Genomic DNA, 18,514 nt, shown 5'->3' with positions numbered 1-18,514 from the left:
GGGAGGGGATGACACAGGGGCATTGACCCAAACCGGCACCTACGATAAGAGACAGCAGCATTTCGGGGGCACCAGACGGGTAGGGGCACTCCTGGGGGCTTCTTGGAGGGCAGAGGTTGTAGGCCCAGGCCCAGCAGACTTCACTGGGTGGGGTGGGGGCCACCGGGGCCGGAGATTCGTCGAAGGGGAGGGGATGTGGTGCAGGGGGAAGTGGCAGAACCGACGTAGCCTGGGAGAGCGAGTCGGGGCTGCGGGGAGGGGCTGCAGTGCGGCCCAGGTCCTGCTGGGGGTATCGCTGGGCTCTCGGGCCCGCTCCTCCGGTTCCCTGCGGCCTCTCCCGAGCACGGAGCGCTCGAGACATCGGTTTCCCCGCGCCGCCGGGCGGGGTGGGGACAGCGTGGGTCTCGGAGCCGCCTGCAGGGGGCGCCCGTGAGCGGCACGGCTGGAGTCGGAGCCCGAGCGGCAGCCGAGACAGCGGGAGCCGGCGCGCGAGCCGCAGGTCAGCCGGGGTCCCGAGCACTGGGTCCGAGGGTCGGGGTGGGCGGGCGGCGTGTAGTCGTCGGGGGCTGCCGGGCCGGAGTGAGGGTGGGAGGCTGGAGGTCTCGGGTCCCCATCCGGTCAAGGTGCCCGCCGCTCCGACCCTCCCTGCCCGCCGCCGCCTGAGAGCGAGTTCACAGGGCCGGGGTCCGAGCCTGGCCCGGCGGCGGCGACGGGAGCGGCGCGTGCAGGGCGGCCCAGGCGCGGTCGCACGTTTTGGGCCCGGTCGCGGGCGGCGTGCAGACCCTCAGGGCAGCCCCAAACTGGCCCGGAAGGTGCGCAGGAGTAGACGGGGAGGGGCAGGAGCGCGAGAGCGCAGCGGCCCCGGCAGCGGGGATTGGGGGGCAGGCGCCCCGACCCGCAGGTGACGGGCAGGGACCGTTCTTCAGTCCGTCGGTCCATCTGGGCGCCACGGGCCGGCCCCTGGGCGCTTGGGGAACCTTCCGGGCGCGCCCAGCGTGGGGCTGAGCTCAGGGTGCAAAGGAGCGGCCTGAGGGCGGGCGGGTGGGGCCCGGGGACGAGAGGGGGCTTCGGGAGGTGGCGCGGCCCGGAGCGGGGCGGGTGTCGGGGTGAGGCGCGGTGAGCACACGCTCGGCACCCCGCTCGCCCGCCCGGGGCGCGGCAAGAAACGGGAGTCTGGGAAGGCCGGCTGAGCGCGGGTGTGTCCTATGGACAGCGGTGGCGGGAACGGGATTTAGGGGACCCAGGAGAGGCCGGAGGACGGGCGGGGGCGGGGGCGCGCCTCAGACGGGCCCTGGCCGGCTGCCGCGCTGCCCTGAGCGGAGGTAGGAATGGCGGGAATGGTGGCGGCCCTCGAGGGATTCGGTGCTGGACGGCCCGAGGCACCAAGGAGGGTCGCTGAGCAGACAGCTCTGCGTTCTCGCACAGCCACCCCGCTTTAGACTTGAATTTCCTGACTGTACACTGGGAAGTCAGGGCTCTGCGGAAGGGGGTGTGGGAAGCAAGAAGCCAGAGGGCGGGTCTCCCCACCATGCTGTCCCTGGACCTGGAATCAGTGGCTGGTTCCTGGAGGAGGATTAGGCCGCCTGCCCTCTGTAGCCAGCTCTCCCTCCCTCCCCATCACAGGCAGCACCCAGACCCGTCTCCACCCACAGGGCCTTGTGCTCCCCTCTGGCCTGGAGTTCAGGCTGCCCTCCCCTCCGCCTCCGCTCTCCAGCTGCTGTGGGCTCCTAGCCTCTGAATCTCCGGAAGATTCTCCGTCACCTCTATGCTCAGCCAGAGCTGCGCCTCGGTGTCCCAGCCCCGGGGACCATGAGAGGGGGAGCTCTTGGGAGCATAGCAGGTCAGGGAGGATGTTGTGGGTCCAGGGGCCGCCTCATTAGTCCTGCTGTGCTGGGAAGGCTCTGGCCTCAGGGCCAGTCCCCTGTCCCTGGTCTTTGGAGGTCCATGGCAGGAGCTCCTCACTGAGGCTTGTTCACTGGCAGTGATGTCAGCACCTCCTTGTTCTACCCTTGTTTTGGGGGGGGTCTCCCTGGCTCTTCCAGGTTTTAGTGTCCCTGAGGCCACTGCCCCTCCATCCCCATCGCCTCATGCAGATCAGGTTCTGGGTGAAGCTGGCTTCCCTGTTCATAGCCTCAGGGAGGTGGAGGGCAGCCCAAGTGGCCAGCAGGAGGCAGGCTTTGGGCCAGGCTGGTCCTGGATGGCCTTTGAGGGCTTGCATGTTGCTTCACTCATGTTGGCCTGTGAAGTGCAGGTTCCAGACCATACCCTTGTCCTGCACCCCCACCCCCACCCCAGGAGCCCACTGCCTAAGAGCTCGATGACTGGCTTCAAGGACAACCCAGTGAACTGGAGATTTCGATGCCCAAACCTGGCTTCTGGTCTTGACTCACTCACTGGGCGTCCTTGGGCAAGTCGCTGTCCCTGGAATCGTTCTCACATGCAACACAAGCATGATTCAAGCAATGCTTATGGTGCAAAGCTGTGGTGCAGGGTAAATGAGAACCAGGCATTGGCTGTGTGAGGTGGGGGGAGGCAGGGCGGACCAGAGGACAGGTCAGGGTTTATGTTGAGCTGGGGAACTGTGGAGGGGGTCTGTTAGTCTTGAGAGGTCAGGGAACACCACAAAGATTGCTGTCAGCAGAGGGACATGTGGACTGTACTTGGTTTGGGAGCAAGCACTTGGCTTCGGGGCGCATCATACCCCACAAAATTCAGGGCCTCTGGGTGGCCCTGGGCAGTGCCTGCTGTGTAGGACCACAGCCTGTAGTGGCTCTCTGCAGAGACCTGAAGTCCCATAGCAGCTCTTGCAACCATTTAATTTGCTTAATTCCTGAGCGTCCTTATCTTGGATAAGCTGGAAAGGCCATCCCAACCATCTTATGGCGTCTCCCTTGTCTGCTGCAACTCAAACTGGGTGCTGAAAGATGCACACACGCGAGAGCCTCCAGAAGGATGGCCGGACAGACGGCAAAGGCATGAAGGGCGGGCGGAGAAAGGGTTTTGGTGCGTGTGTGTGTGTTCGTGTGTGTGTGTGTCAGGATGCCGAGGAGACCACCGGAATCAGGTGCTGAGTTGACAAAAGGGACGTGTCCCGACCCCCGGGTAAGGGATCTAGGCCCGGGGGAACCCTGGAGAGACCACAGAGGGGAGAGGCTGCCCTGTGTCCTGGAGCTTGGAGGGAGCAGCGGGATGTGGTGCCTGACTGTGGGACCCTGGAGGTCTGTGCCGGGCCCAGGTCGGGGAAGCGAAGTGGGGAATGGTTAGGAGCTTGGAGCTGGGGTGCAGAGTGGAGCCCCTGGAAGACTGCTCCCCCTCTGGGCAGGGCCATAAGATTGTGTTGGGGACAGGAAGGTCTGGGTGGAGGGGAGAGCAGCTGCCCCTCACTCCAGCCCCGGGGAAGTGGGGGTGCCTAGGGGAGGCGGGATGCTCAGGCCCTCTCTGACATGCCTCTGAGCCTCGCACTGGTTGTTACCTTTGCCTGGAGTCACTCCCTGTCCGTCCCCTCATTTCCCTGTCCTCCAAGTCCAGGCCAAATGGCCCGTACTCCGAGGAGCCGTCCAGATCCCTCCGGGCCCTCACCCACTTCTGCGGTACAGGCCTGTCGCAGGGGTTGCTGGGCAGGGGCTAGACCCGTCTTTCTGCAGCTCCCATCTCTGCTGCTGCTCCCGTCAGCGCAGCTGTCGCCTGCGGGAAAGGCCGCCTCAGTGCCCCGTGGAGAAGGGGCCGGCATTGCTCTGGCGCTTCCCCTGGTGTCTGGGATGGTGTCTCTGCCCAGAGGCCTCCAGGGCTGGTGTCTGTCGGCCCATTTGTCACAGGGGCATTCACCTCCGACCCCTCAGGGGCCTCTGCAAACTGTGGGCAGGGTCCAAGGGCCGTCCGAAGTGGGTGGGCCAAGGAACAGTGGCGGGGGCCGTGCTGCAGTTGGTCCTGCTATCCCTCCTGCCTTCTCCCTTCAGCCGCCAGGGCCACATCATCGCGCCTTCATTCCAGGGACCCCAGGAGCGGCCCGCCTCCCTCCTGTCCTCAAAGTAGCCATCCTCTCCTCTGGGATGTCCCTGAGGCCATGCTCCTGGCATCGCCCCATTCAACAGGCCGGGCTCTGCCAGGATCCCACCCCGGGCCCACTCCGGTCTGTGTTCCCAAGGCCATCTGGAAGCCCCCTGCCCTCCCCTCCCCTGCCCCTGCCATGTTGCCACTTCAGACATGGGAGTGCCTGTCGTCCTACCATTAGAGGGATCGCCTGAGGGTTGTTCGGGTGCGGAGCACTCGCAGGCCTGCTGTACACACTGGAGGAGCCTCCGCACAGGGGGGAAGCCGCTTGTGCAGAGCCCTAGGGGGTGTGGAATGGAGCAGCCTCGTCCACCACAGCATGGGCACCTGGCACCCTGTGTTGAGGAGCAGTCCCTTGGAGGGTGGTGTCAGGCGAGGTGGCCTGTGGGAGGGTGAGTGACCTTGTCAAGCTGGGGCAAGGCGGGGCCTTCAGCCTCTCTGGCATCTGTCCAGGACACTTGGGGATTGGAGAGGATTCTGGGGCCCCAGTGGGAGAAGGGAGCCCTGGAGCCTTGGGGGCTGGTAGTCTGGAGGCTGCTCTGGGGGCCAGGCTCAGTGCAGGGAGCTTGCTCTCCACCCCATTCCTGCCCACATCCTGTCCCCAGGGGCTGAGATCAACAGCCACATACCTCAGAGGCAGTGGGGGTGGAGGCTCCGCTAGGTGCCTGCATGGGCACCTCAGGCCCAGCCTGCACCAAGTTCCTGGGGCCGAAGCTGCTGGCAGCCCCGAAGGGAAGGAGGGAAGAGGCGTAGTACTTGGTGGTTGCTTACCTCTAGGCAACGCAGGAAGGCACCTGCCAAGACACAAGGGGCTCGGTGGGTCCTGAGCCACACCAAAGACTCGTGATTGGGAGCAGGAGCCGAGCTACCTGTCCAGCTCTTTCTTCTTGTTGCCCGCTCTACTCTCTGACTGAGCTCCCACAAGACAAGACATTGGTGCTTCTTAATCCACCTTCCATCTCTGTCAGCTATCTTCTCGTAGACTTTGTCTCTTTCTGAAGTTTCTGTGAGAATTCCTCGGCGTGGTCTTCAGATCCCAAATTGCACTCCTGAAGCACATCATGTCGAGTGTGTTCTCTATCTCAATTCTCTGTTTTTAATTTCTGGGATTTTACATTATTTCCTGTTCATATTTGCCTGTTCTTGTTTCGTTTCTGCCAATGGAATCATAAGTTTTCATTCTCGTTTGTGGATGCTATTCCTTTCTTTATCTCTTTAAAGTTCCTAAATGTATTCGAAAATCACCGGTAAGATAACCGTTACCTTCATCTCTACTGGAATGAATTAATCTTTATATTTTGGATGCTGTCACTTATCTTTCGTAGTCTGAATTTTCCTCCAGTGCTTTGAAATTGTGGTTTATAGGCTCATCTTAAGTGGGAGCTGAGATCCTGGAGGCAGGGAATGACCTGCACACCAGGGTAGCCTCCCCTCCGGCTCTCAGGACAGTTTCGTGGGACACATCCTTCCTTCATCAGGGTCCCCTGCCGTTGGCTCAGGGCCTTGCTGGGGCCAGGCTCAGCAGCAGGTGGCACAGAGTTCTTGGTGGTTCAGCAGCTGGGATGCTGCCTGGCACTGAGTAGGTATTTGGGAAACATTTGCTGTGAGAGAAAGTAGTGGAGGATTCTCAGGCAAGGACTCTGGAGCCCAGGAATGGGTCTGGTGTGGCCGCGACAGGTCTGAGTCCCTACGCTGGGCCCGGTACGTGGCCTTTAACTGCACCCAGAAAAAGGTATTCAGGATCCTGCTCGGAAGCTGGCAGGGACCTTCATCCAGCAGGCTCTGGGGGTACAGCCACTATCTGGGCGTGTGTGCAAAAAGCCTGACATAGAAGGAGACAGAAGTGTGCTAGGAGATATGTGGGTTTTGATGAAATGGAGTTTTAATTAAAGTGGCCAGGCCCGTGGGGGTGAGGAAGGAGGCAGGAAGAAGCAGCGTTTGGAGTCCGACTGCTGGGAATCCCATGTGGTTGTCTTTTCAAGGCTCATGCACGTTCCCCAGCATGTGTCTCTAGTCCATATGGGACAACGTCTGACCTCTGCCCTGTCCCCAGCAAAGGACAATCGCAAGGAAATATTACATGATTAATATTTAATTTCCCCTCCTGGCTAGCAACAGAAGACTCAAGGATTAATTAGATGGACAGAGCCAACAGAAAGGATTAGAAAATTGCCAGATCCTGGCCTCACCCCCTGATCCCCTCCCCATGGGCCTCACGACCTTCCTGTCGCTCTTGGAGGCCTCTGAAGGGAGAGGGGCCCGGAGGCCCAGGAAGTCTTCCTGCTGCAGTGTTTTCTGGGGGCATTCCGCCAGCTTAATTCCACCGTTTACGTGGAATTCATGCTCATGACAAGGCTGGGAGAGCTCATTAACCTCTTTGGGCCTTAGCGTCCTCATCTGTAAAATGGGGTTCATGGCTCCCGATGCCCCCATCAGGCTGCTGGTTTAAGACAAGTGAGTTAAGAAGGTCTGGAGTACAGGGAGAGCACAGGGTTTGGTGGCCCTGTGGTTGCTGGAGACCAGAGGCGCAGGCTCTCTCGAGCTGACCGATGGTGTACATTGATTCTCAGTTTCTGTCGGTGACACATTAGTACCTTGAAACTGACCGTAATGGGAGCATTTAGACCATAAGAGCCTGGCAAAGGCCACAAATCATGACGCCCCCACTCCCGGCCGATTTGCCAGCGTATTGCTGAGAAGTTCCCCAGCTTCCCATAGAAGGGTGGGAGCAGCGGTTCCAGCTCCTCCCTGCCCTGCCTGCCCGCAGTGCCTCGGCCTCCACTGATGTGCTCTGCTCTGCTCTGCTCAGGGCGGGGAGATTCTGGTCAGGCAGGTGCCCGAGCTGCCTGTGGGGCCAGGCCAGCCTCACCTGAAGGCATGCTGTCAGCAGCTAGCAGAACCTGCAGGAAGAGCGGATGGGGAGCGGGACATGCAAGGAGGCAGCCTTTTAGGGCCTGGCTGGCAGGGGCCTTGGGTCTTTAGCTCCCTGCAAGCTTGACCTGGGCAGGAGGATCTGGGCAGTTGTGTCCAGGATCTGGCGAGGCATCCCAGGCCTGGTGGATAGCAGGAAGGCAATTTCAGCGTAGTCAGGAAGAGTGTTGGTACCAGGCGCTGTTCAACATGGCAGCCCAGAGCGCAGAAGGTAGCCAGTCCCTGGGGCTGCTGAGAGAGCCTCAAGGAGCAGAGGGCTGGGTTAGGCCCCTCGAAGGCCCTTCCACACCAGGTATCCGGCTCACATGGAGTCAGTTCGGCCTTCAGGGTGGATGCTGATGGTGTGACCCCATCAGCAGGGCTCTGGACAGTGCACCAGGGCAGCCCGGCCACCACTCCACAGACATGTGGTACGTGTTTTGGTCAAGGGCATCACCACTGGGCTCACCTCGCCGGCCCCTCGGCGGGGCCCAACTGAATCTGGATGATGGTCTGCGCTCAAATCAGGCTTCTAGCCTGGGCTGCTTGAATGGGTGGAGGTTGTCACACCTCTCAGTGCAGATTACCCTGGAGTCTGGGGCTGGTGTCAGAAGGACGCAGGTGGCTGTGAGGCGCTAGGAGGGTGGGCAACTCGCTGGTGGTAGGAGGCTCCCTGGGGCTTGCCCGGCCTGGCTGGGCCCGATCAGACAGGGCGCTGCTGCTGCTGCTGCTGCAGCTGGACTGAGAGGCCCCAGGTGGGAGGCAGGCCTGAGCCTGTCACTTCCCTTCTGCAGAACGAGGATGAGACAACCCTGGACACACAGCCTCTGCTCTGGGCTGCAGGCTGGGAACACCGAGGGACGCCCTGCGTGGCCAGGGATGGCACCAGGAGATCTGGTGTAGCTCGCCTCTGCTAATGACTCACTTGTGAGCAGCTGGCCGGCAAGTGCCGATGTGTAGTGGGAGTTCGGCAGGGCTCATTCGTGCCCCTTGGCAATGGGCCCCCGCCAGGCCTGGGAGAAGCCGCAGGCTGTGGGAACCTCGTGGTTTCTCAGGAGCTCGGCCTCCTCTTCTCTCCTCCTGCTTTCTGGTGTTGGATGCTCCTCTCCGGGCCTCCTGGTGGGCACAAGGGACGCCCCACCGGGTGTGGCTGCAGCCCATGGCAGCCCAGCTCCAGACACCCGAGGCCCATTGGAGTTAGAAGGAAACTTGGGGCTCATCTAACCCTATGGCACCTCCCTGACAGGGCAGGAGGAGCCTGGCCCTTGGAACATGGCGAATGACCTTCTCCCAAGGTCGGCCATCACACCTCATCCTTCTTTCCTGGAGGAAAGAGGGAGGATGTAGCCCCCAGAGCCCACTGTGCAGGTGGCTGAAAGGTAGCTTTGGGCCTCTTGTCCCCAGCCAGGTGGCAGCTGCTGCCTGTGCACACTTAGGGCCCCATGAGGGACTGGAGGGGGCGGTGGATTTGGCATGGGGAGACGCTGTGAGCATGCGTGAATGTGACAGGTGGAGGCAGGGGCAGTGGGCCACGGCCCCTGGTGCTGGAAGGGGAATGGAGACCACTTTACAAGGTCAAGGGGGTACACCGGGGGTTTGGGCTGGGGAGATCAAGATCGTTGGCTGCTGCTTCTGAGGGGTCTCAGTAATTCCTTACATTTCTATGGCATTTTGACTCTGGGAAAGCGCTTTCAAATCTGTTTGTTTCCTTCTCATGGCTGAGAGCTGAAATGGCCCCCAGAAGCTACATGGGGTCCAGTCTCCTCACTGTGTTCATGGGGAAACTGAGACCCAGAAAGGAAAAACATCCTTGCCCACGGTCTCCCAGCAAGTCCTGGGCGAGCGCCCCACTTTCTGCCTGACGCCAAACTGAATTCGGTCTGTCCCCATGTCAGCCAGGCAGAGGAGGAGGTTGGGGAGTGGGAGGAGGGAGGGAGGCCGCTGCCCCGCCCAGGTGTGCAGTCAGCTGGCGGGGGCTGCGGCGGGGCGGGCTCCCTTCGCGCCTGCTCTGCCACCCCGTGTGGCACTTCTGCTGAGGCAAGAAGGCTTACCGGCTGGCAGTGGGAGACAGGCAGGGACGGACCCCCAGATCCTTCCAGATGGGAGCCCTAGGGATCATCCGTCCTGCTCCTGACCTGGGCGGTGCGGGGAGGTGCTGGTAGTTTCCAGGGAGAGCTCGCGGGGGATGGAGCTGACCCAGGCTGCCCAAGAGCAAAGGTGGGTGGGCCTGGGAGAGCTGGAGGGTCGCGGCAGAGAGCTCAGGGACCAGGAGCCTGGCAGGGCTGCCATCGAAGGAAGGCGTGAGAAGCTGAGTGTCGGGGGCTAGCGCGAGTGACCTAACTTTGAAAGACTCTGAGCTCTCCTAGGAAATAAACAGAACCCGAGGCCGCGGGCCACTCCCGGGCACCTTCCTCAGCGGTGCCCGCTCTGCAGCGGTCCAGCTCCTCATGTGGCTTCTCCTTTGACAGGTCCCCTGGGAACTGATGCCGAGCTGATCCAAGATGCCGCCGGAGCCCCTGGAGGGGGTCTGCTTTCTGGACGCTCCAAGGCAGCCGTGGAGAAGCCCTTAGGGAGCGTCCCCTCCCACAGCAGGGACGCTCTTGGCTCCTGTGAGGAAGGGGCTCAGGGGCCTGAGCAGGGCCGGCTGCACTGCAGCTATGGACCGTGAGCTGGCCCGGCCCGCGTCCTTGCCGACTCTCTCTGTCTGCGGCCATGCCCACCATGGGCTCCTCGGTGTACATCGTGGTGGAGCTGGCCATTGCTGTGCTGGCCGTTTTGGGCAATGTGCTGGTGTGCTGGGCTGTGTGGCTAAACAGCAACCTGCAGAACGTCACCAACTTCTTCGTGGTGTCACTGGCGGCAGCCGACATCGCGGTGGGAGTCCTCGCCATCCCCTTTGCCATCACCATCAGCATAGGGTTCTGTGCCGCCTGCCACAGCTGCCTCTTCTTCGCCTGCTTTGTCCTGGTCCTCACACAGAGCTCCATCTTCAGCCTCCTGGCCATCGCCATTGACCGCTACATTGCCATCCGCATCCCGCTCCGGTGAGCCGGGGGCCCCGGGGGTGGGCTGCCCCGTGTTCCCTTCCGTGGCACAGCTCGCGCTGGGTTCATGTTTGTGCAAAGGCTGCCCGTGCCAGGGTCTGGTCTGTGCTCATGGTGAGGGTGAACCCAGGGTCAGGGTGAGGTCTGTGGTGTCAGGGTGTTGATGTGACAGGGCCACAGAGCTCAATCTGGGGCTACCCAGGGCTTGAAATGCAGCCAGCAATTGTACCAATCTAGCTGTCCTTGTGGGCACACGGCACCTCGGCCTTTCCCAGACTCTCGTGGGCTACGCGGCGGAGGCCGCCGTGCTCTGGTGGATGCGTGTGGCCCGAGCCTGGGTTGTGAGTCTGGCCCATTCCCCACACGGCATGATGCTGGGGTCGGGGCGGAGCGCCACGGGAAACCACCAGACCTGGGGCTAGAAGCCTGCTCACCCTCCTCCAGCTCCTCTGGGCTGGCCTCACGGTTTGCACATTAGGAAAATGACCCAGAGAGGGGAAGGGAAGTGACTTGGCCAAATGCCGCAGTGAGTCATTTGAACCTATATGCAAATCCTGTGCTGTTTAGGTCACCAAGTACTCATGGTCTTGGAGACAGCCCGTGCACTAGGGGAGAGGAGGGCAGGCTGGTGGAGGGGATTTTTATGTTGGATCTTTGGTGAAGTGACTTCAGCCTCCTCTTGTGTAAGTGAAGACTTCCCCTGAGGCTGAGTTTGTGGCCTCCACCTACCTGGCCATTTTTGAGTCTAGGAAATGTCCCTCCTGTTGGAGGTGGGGGGAGCAGGGGAAGGTGGCTGGGGCCCCTACAGCCAGCCTCTGAGGGAAGTTTCAAAGGACTGGGGTACCCCATTCCCTTTGGTGAAGTCTCCCAAACAGGTGGGGTACCTACCTGTGGAGCAGACCCCAGCCACCCCACGCAGGGCCAAGGGCACCCCGGGAGGAAGAGAGGCTTAATGAGCAAATGGAAATTTAGAGTGTCAAGCCCAAGGGGGCCCGTAGAGGTCATTTCCTCTCATCTTCTGGATGGAAAAACGAGGCCCAGAGAAGGGAGCCAGCCCTCAGGGCCACACAGCGAGTTGGTAGCACAGCTGGGACTGAGCCTGGGAAGAAACATGGCCTGCCACTCGCTGCGCCTTCAGTCTTTGGGGAGCTAGGTCACAGGGTGGCCCTACTCTCCCAGAACCTGCACCAAGTGACCATTTCTTGTCACGAGGGCTCTAAGAGGGAAGCAGGCACCGGCATGATGTTGCTCAAATGAGGAAAAGAGCCCGGGCCCCATGTGGCCCTGCAGGATGCTCAGCATCTCAGGAGAGCCTAGGACGCTTGTCAGAATAGAGAGCCAGCCTCAGTGGGCAGAGGTGAGTCCAGAGTCCAGGCTCGTCGAGGGAGGGCTGTGAACATGGAGGCCTGTCTGTGGGTCCCCAGGTAGACCGGGCCGAGCATGGGCTGGGGCTGGGCCAGTCCTGATGAGAACATTCTCTGGGGAAGCAGAGGCCTTGCTTTCGCTTTCTCCCCTGACTCAAAGGGCAACAGCATTCTAGGGAGAGATCAAGGCTGCTGGTCTCGACTGAAATGGCCTCAGCTTCTTTTTCTTGTTTTTTGTTTTCCGAGAGTCGAAAGAATGACTCCCCGATGTAGGAGGATGGGATATGCTGTGTGACTGGGGAAAGTCAGCTGTCCCTCTCTGGGCTGTAAGAGGGAACAAGCCCCTCTGAGCTCACAAAGGTGTTGTGTTATGAGGGTCCAGAGAGTGACGAGTCCTTACGGGAGGTCGGTGGGTGGAGCGGGTGGGAATTCGGCTCCTCCTTGAGCTGTCGGAGGCTCAGAGCTGGGCCCCTGGATGGAGTCATGGGCCTGCCCTCCACCCCATCCCTAACTCCCATGATCCTCTGGAATGGGACCTAGTTGTACTCAGACCCTGGCCGTTGGAGCTCTGCTTGATAAGCCTTTGAAAGGCTCAGCCTGGGTCTCCTGGATCTGGGAGCTGACGAGGGTGAGGACGATGCTGCTGCTCAGCCTCCCTCTCGCGCACAGAGCTTCACAGTTGCCAGATGATGTTATCGCAGTAGAATTTCACTTGATCCTCGAGCAGGCATGTGGCTGGGGCGGGGCGGATATTATGACCCTCCTGTTACTCATGGGGAGGCCGGAGCTGGAGAAGGAAAAGTGTTTCCTGACCCTGGGGACTCCAGGACCCTCCGCACGGTTCCAGGTTTCCTTGGGTCCCTTTCGATTCCTCACGGGCCCTGGGCTGGCAGGGGCTGGGGGCTGAGGTTCGTGAAGGTGTTCTTGTGGGGGCTCCTGAGGGCAGGCCGGGCATGCGGGGGAACTAGGTGGAGGAACAGGAGAAGCTGGAGCTCCACTGCCCGGCTGGGCTGCTGCTCCTGCCTGGCCTCCTCTGTCCCCTTCCAGCTGGGAACCGAGCCCCCTCTGGTGTCCTTTCCCACTCATCAGGTCCGTGCAGCGACTCTGAGCTCCAGCCTCTGACCCTGCCCCGGCTGCCTGGCCCAGGCCCGCAGCACTCGCCCTTCCTCCCTTTCTTCCTTCTTTCCTTCCTTCTTCCCGCCCCCCCCCCCTTGCCCAACGTTTTTTTTTTTTTTTTTTAAGAATTCGGTTTCAGAAAAGTCTATGTGCTTCGTTCCAAGTGCAGGGATCTTAGGGGGCTAGGGCAGGGCCTACTCAGGAAGTCAATGAGAAAGAAGCCTGGCCAGAGGCAGAGATGGGAGCCCCCAGGACAGAGAGGCCAGGGTGAGAGACAGAGGCTTTCTTTCCCCAGGGGACTTCCGTACCCATTGGTTCCTGTCTCTCAGGTGAGTACTCTCTCTCCTTGGGAAACAGGCCAAGTGCTGAGCAGCAGCTGATGAGGAGGCCTGAAGTCTTACCTGATGAATCACCTCATGGGGACAAAACCTGAATGCCCTGGCTTCTAAGGAGGGCAGGATCAGGAGAGAGGGCTTCCTGGAGGAGGTGACGCTGATGGGTCTTGCACGATGGATGGGGGGACACAGGTGCAACAGGAAGGGGACCAAACCTGGGCAAAGGCCCTACAGAAGAATGAGCCTGGGGCTCTGGGCTGGGGAGAGGTGATGGAGACAGAAGAACAGGCAGGTGGGAAGGAGTGAAGCCAGCTCAGGACCGCTGGTGCCCAGGATGGAGTTTGGGCTTCACCCAAACTCAGTTACTCTTCGATCTTAGATCGCTGGCTCCTTGGAACGGCTTAGGGAAGCTCCCCTTCTCCTCTGTGTAGGGCACATGCACCCGACACGCCACCTGGAATCATGAGGGGGATTATTGGATCATGGGGTGACCCTTCAGTGTAGATAACAGAGAGCCCCCAGGCAGGGGCAGCCTGAGAGCTGGAGGACAAGGATTTGGTAGAGGCACCTCCAAGTGTGGGCAGTGGCTCTGGCATCCTCTTCGTATGACACCTGTGGGCTCCCCAGGACATGCTGGATGGCCATGTCACCTCTTCCACCAGACGCCCTACATCTGGGGCCCAAGAGGCTAAGATGTGATGGTTCTAAGTCACAGATGTATCCCAGGGGACGCTGCCGGGCTGGGCTGTGGCTTAGCCTTTGTTCCATTTGGGCCCTAATGCTGTTCCGGCTCCCTCGGGGCCTGAGTCCAGGGCCTTAAGCCTAAAGGCTTTCCTTTGAATAACAAAATTAATCTTTCCTTTGAATAACAAAATTAATCTTTTTTTTTTTTTTTAAATGACTAATACCTTCATGTACTAACACATCAAAAAAGAGCCAGAGGGTATTTGGTGCAAAATACTCTCCCTCGCCCCCGGCCGCAGCTCCACTCCCTTCCCCGGAAGGCAGTGATGGGAACCCTTCCAGAGACCTTCTTGCCCCATAGGCAAGTGCTATTGGTGTGTGTTTCTGTCCCCACAAGGGCCTTTCTCTCCAGACGCGGTGGCAGGCTTCCTCTCGACAACTGGGCAGACCAGGGATTTTCAGACCGTGTCCCCGGAAGCCTTTGCAAAGCCAGGCCCTGGAATCCCCACGGCTCACTCAGCGAACGTTATTAAGCTTCCTCTCTTTCCCAGCAGCCTCACTTCTGTAACTGGGAATGAGGGTGAGAAGTTCTGCTGCTGGAGGACAACCTGAAAGTCCTCAAGGCAGGTGGCCTCCAGGGTCCTTTACGCCAGGGGTCCCCAACCCCCAGGCCACAGATATCTACCAGTCCACAGCCTGTTATGACCAGGGCCACACAGCAGGAGGTGAGTGGCAGGCGAGTGAAGCTTCCTCTGTATTTGCAGCCGCTCCCCAGGGCTGGCATCACCGCCTCAGCTCCACCTCAGATCATCAGGCATCAGATTGTTCATAGGAGCACCACCAGTCCTCGCTGCCTAAAAAGTCGGGGGCCGCTGCTGTACACCATCCCTAAAACTGCTTGCTTCCGCTTGTTCGCCTCGAATGACAAGAAGCTCACTGCTGTCCGAGGCAGCCCATCTCTCCTGTGAGCAGCTCAGCGGAGAAGCTCGCTCTGACTCTGAGCCACCCTCTGCCTTTCCGCAATTTCCACCTACTGGTGTTACGTTCTGCCTTATGGACCAGTGTTCACAGGCCCCGGATTCTTTGTCCCATTTTACAAATGAGGAAACTGAAGGTCAGAGAGGCAGAGTGACGGCATTTGTCTTTAGCATTTGTAGAGTACTAGAAACACTGCGTGGCATAGAGCAAGTGCTATGTAAGTAAGCAGTAAGTGCAAAAAATAAATAAATAAAACAAAACAAAACAGAGCCCGTGACTTCGCATTGGAGGCTCCAGGGTTGAGCAGGGCAGCGCAGGCTTTTGGTAGAAATGGGTGAGTCCCTGGTCCTCTTCTTGCCTGACTCTGTTGCAGGCACCAAGCCCCCTCTGAGTGGGGCCGTGGAGCTCCTGGGAATGTCCCTGCCGGCTTACTGTTTGCATTCAGAATTGACAGTTTCAGAATCAACAAACTTACCTTGGCCCGAGTTGCCTCTGGGCTCCTGGAACATCTACCTACGGCAAGTCCATTCCTCTCCTTGGGCCTCGGTTTCCCCGACTATAAAATGAGGGGGTTGCGGTCAGGAAGAGGTCAGAGCCGCCAGGTTTTTGTTAATTTGAATTAGTTGGCACGGGAGAGTTTCCCCAGGAAATCAGTCCCCCAACGCCTCCTGAGACCTGGTGGCACCGGGCACGCATTCCGCATGCCGGCGTGGGGCGGAGCGGCGCTATCTGCCTCCCGCACACAGAGTAGACACCTGCCGGCCTGTCTCACGTGTTTGTCGCCTGTAAGCCCCCGTGTTTGCCCTCCGCGGACTGCATCATTTCTATGGATGCTTCCAGTTCTGGAATTCAGTTAAAGCACATTTTCCTCGGCGGCTGCCGTATCCCCGTCTCCATGCTAGCGATGCGGAGATGGATGCAGGAAAGCCCTGAGCCCCAGGGCCCCAGCCTCGGGGGCCCAGATGGCGGAGGGATTAGTTGCGCTTGGGCAGGAAGATATCTAGCCTGAACCTGAAGGATGGGTAGGGTTTACCAGGTGGAGGAGAGGGCAGTCCGGTGTCAGCAGAATCAGAACCGGTAACAAAAGGTCATCCCTCAAAGATCGCTGAGGTCCCCTTCCTCAATCAGGAAGAGGATTCTTTGGTTCTTTTAGTAAAACCTATACCTTTTTCTGTGGGCTGGGTCTGCTTCCTGGCCAGCAGATCAGGCCACTCCCTGAGCCTGGGACTGAGTCGGGCTGTCTAGAGTGCTGAGGGGTTTCAGGCAGGTTACTTTTCCTCTCTGGACCTCAGTACGTCATGCAACTCTTTCCTCCTCAAAGTTAAGACTGCTATTGAAAGGTTAAAACACACTGATCTCATCTCTCTGCAGAGGGCCGTGGGTGAATTTGGAGGGGAAAAGGGCTATCTCATTTGGCCTGGGACCTCCAGCCTTCACTTACCCACCTGTGCCCCTTCTGAAGACCCTAAGTGGGGGAAGGAGGAGCGAGGAGTATCAGAGATGTGAATCCCGACAGGTCTGATCTGGCTGGTTCTGCCCCCAGCCAAGGAGTCCACCCTCCTACCCCGTTCCCACTCTAAAGGGAGGCCTCGCCTAAGACCAACATGGAGGTGACATCTTCTCCCCCTCCAAAAAATCACTTATTCATTCCCTCAAACCAAACTAATCAAGTCGCAGGGCTACTTGGAATGCTGTTCAGTAACTCTCTGAATGTCCGAGCAGTGATTTCCTTTCCTGGGCGCCTGCTGTCCTCTTATCTCCTGTAAGGTCCAAAGCAAGGCTTGACCCTCCCCTGAACCGAAGAGGATGCCGAGGCCACGAGCAGGAAACAGGGCATGGGTTTCTGTCTCTCGGCCCTGCCTACCCTGGTTTCTCAGGCCTCTGACGCTGGGCTTCTCTCCCCAGGTACAATGGCTTGGTGACCGGCGCGAGGGCCAAGGGCATCATTGCCATCTGCTGGGTGCTGTCCTTTGCCATCGGCCTGACGCCCATGCTGGGCTGGAACAACTGCAGTCAGCTGAAGGACAGGAACCACTCGCAGGACTGCGAGGAGGGCCAGGTAGCCTGTCTCTTCGAGGACGTGGTCCCCATGAACTACATGGTGTACTACAACTTCTTTGCTTGTGTCCTGGTGCCCCTTCTGCTCATGCTGGGTGTCTACCTGCGCATCTTCCTGGCAGCCCGGCGGCAGCTGAAGCAGATGGAGAGCCAGCCTCTGCCGGGGGAGCGGGCTCGGTCCACGCTGCAGAAGGAGGTCCACGCGGCCAAGTCGCTGGCCATCATCGTGGGGCTTTTCGCCCTCTGCTGGCTGCCCCTGCACATCATCAACTGCTTCACCTTCTTCTGCCGGGAGTGCAGCCATGCCCCGCCCTGGCTCATGTACCTGGCCATCATCCTCTCCCACTCCAATTCTGTCGTGAATCCCTTCATCTACGCCTACCGCATTCGCGAGTTCCGCCAGACCTTCCGCAAGATCATTCGCAGCCACATCCTGAGGCAGCATGAGCCCTTCAAGGCAGGTGGCACCAGTGCCCGGGCCTTGGCAGCTCACGGCAGTGATGGAGAGCAGATCAGCCTCCGCCTCAATGGCCACCCTTCTGGGGTGTGGGCCAACGGCAGCGCCCCCCATCCTGAACGGCGGCCCAATGGCTATGCCCTGGGGCTGGTGAGTGGAGGGGGTGCCCACGAGTCCCATGGGGACACGGGTCTCCAGGACATGGAGCTCCTCGGCCACGAGCTCAGGGGAGCGAGCCCAGAATCCCCCGGCTTTGATGGCCCCCTGGCCCAGGATGGAGCAGGAGTGTCCTGACGAGCCACGGAGTTTGCCCCTCTCTAAAGGAAGGAAATCTTTGTTTCTAGTCGACGGGACTAGTCAAGTTGGGAGAAGAGCGAGTGTGCTGGGGGACCCTTCCTGTGGCTGGTTCCCACTCTGGACTGAGGAGGGAGCCTTGGCTGGCACCGCATGAGGCCCAGCAGGAAGGGTTTGGAGTCCGAGGAAGCGGACATTTCACGCTGGGAGACCCTGCATCAGACCAAGGCCGCAGCACCAGAGCATCTTGGCTGGAAGGGGCCCAGTCTTCGCTCCAGAAGCACCCAGAAGTGCCACCTGGTCTTCACAGAGCAGCTGTAGCAGAGCAGGCCGGCCGGCCCTGAGGCTGGGGAGTGCCCCACGCACACCACCCTCCCCAGACTTTCCGAGGGTTCCGGAGCCGCTGTGCCCGGAGGTAGCGTTTATGTTTTCTAGGAGGAAACACGAGTGTGAGGATGTCCTTTTTATTTTATTATTTTCCCTCCCTGGCTGCAGAGTCTATTGTCCTGGCACCTGGATTGGGCCCAGGGAGTCTCAGGAGCAGCCCTCTCTTGCTGCTGTGAGCTGCCATGTACTTCTTACATCGTCGGTCCTAGGGCCATCTCTTGGGTGACGAAGCTGGGCTCGAGGACACACGGAGCCGTGACGGAGCAGTGCTGGAGTGTGGCTTAAGAGAGGAGGTTGGGGCTGGCCAGCCAGGGGGCGGGCCTGGGTGCCTCAGGAGAGGCCCCTGTCTAACTGCCTTTTCTTCTGAAGGGAATGTTGTTGTTTTTTTTTTTTTCTGATAAAATAAAAATGAGCCATGTTGTGTTTTAAGCTTGTCCAATGAGAATGGTGTCTGAGTTCCTTTTCCTACTCCACAGACAGGCCTGGCACACATATATAGGTACGTGTTGCACGTGCGAGAGTGTGAGCATATGGCCAGACAGATAGACACCCCGCCTTCCCCGGGGGGCCTCCCCAGGCTCGCATCCTTTGAAGGGACAGGCTGCCTGGTTGCACTGGATTCTAAATACCCATGCACAGCCCCATGACCTGTGTCCCCTGAGGGGGGAACTGTGGGAAGGGAGGGCTTCCCCCGCCTCCCCGCCGCTCTCCCTCCAGAGGCCGGTGACCCCTGCAGCCCCAGGCATTCCCTCAGCGTGGGGACCCGTGTCCTCCCTCCCTTATTACCTCCCTAAAGTCCTTTGAAGAAGATCGATCTCCTTGCACATTACCTTCTCA

The 18,514-nt window shown here is 59.8% G+C and overlaps 1 protein-coding gene across 1 annotated transcript; it reads left to right on the top strand.

Moving 5' to 3' along the window:
• Positions 1 to 419: 419 nt before the first annotated feature.
• ADORA2A (adenosine A2a receptor) lies at positions 420 to 18,119 on the top strand. The gene is made up of 3 exons (XM_016126157.2): positions 420 to 499; positions 9,429 to 10,004; positions 16,387 to 18,119. Exons 2-3 carry the CDS (start codon positions 9,673 to 9,675, stop codon positions 17,288 to 17,290), a joined length of 1,236 nt encoding a protein of 411 aa, XP_015981643.2. The 5' UTR covers positions 420 to 499; positions 9,429 to 9,672; the 3' UTR covers positions 17,291 to 18,119.
• Positions 18,120 to 18,514: the final 395 nt, after the last annotated feature.

Source organism: Rousettus aegyptiacus, unplaced genomic scaffold (assembly GCF_014176215.1).
Source record: "Rousettus aegyptiacus isolate mRouAeg1 unplaced genomic scaffold, mRouAeg1.p scaffold_m13_p_5, whole genome shotgun sequence".
Classification (NCBI taxonomy): Eukaryota; Metazoa; Chordata; class Mammalia; order Chiroptera; family Pteropodidae; genus Rousettus; species Rousettus aegyptiacus.
The sequence above is the reverse complement of the archived record's forward strand: the minus strand, read 5'-3'. Positions and strand labels throughout refer to the sequence as shown.

What these genes read in the sequence shown, in the direction of transcription:
- ADORA2A (XM_016126157.2), top strand. Translation starts at nt 9,673, where the DNA reads ATGCCCACCATGGGCTCCTCGGTGTACATCGTGGTGGAGCTGGCCATT. An exon ending in GCCATCCGCATCCCGCTCCG is followed by an intron (nt 10,005 to 16,386) that starts GTGAGCCGGGGG and finishes TTCTCTCCCCAG; the next exon opens with GTACAATGGCTTGGTGACCG.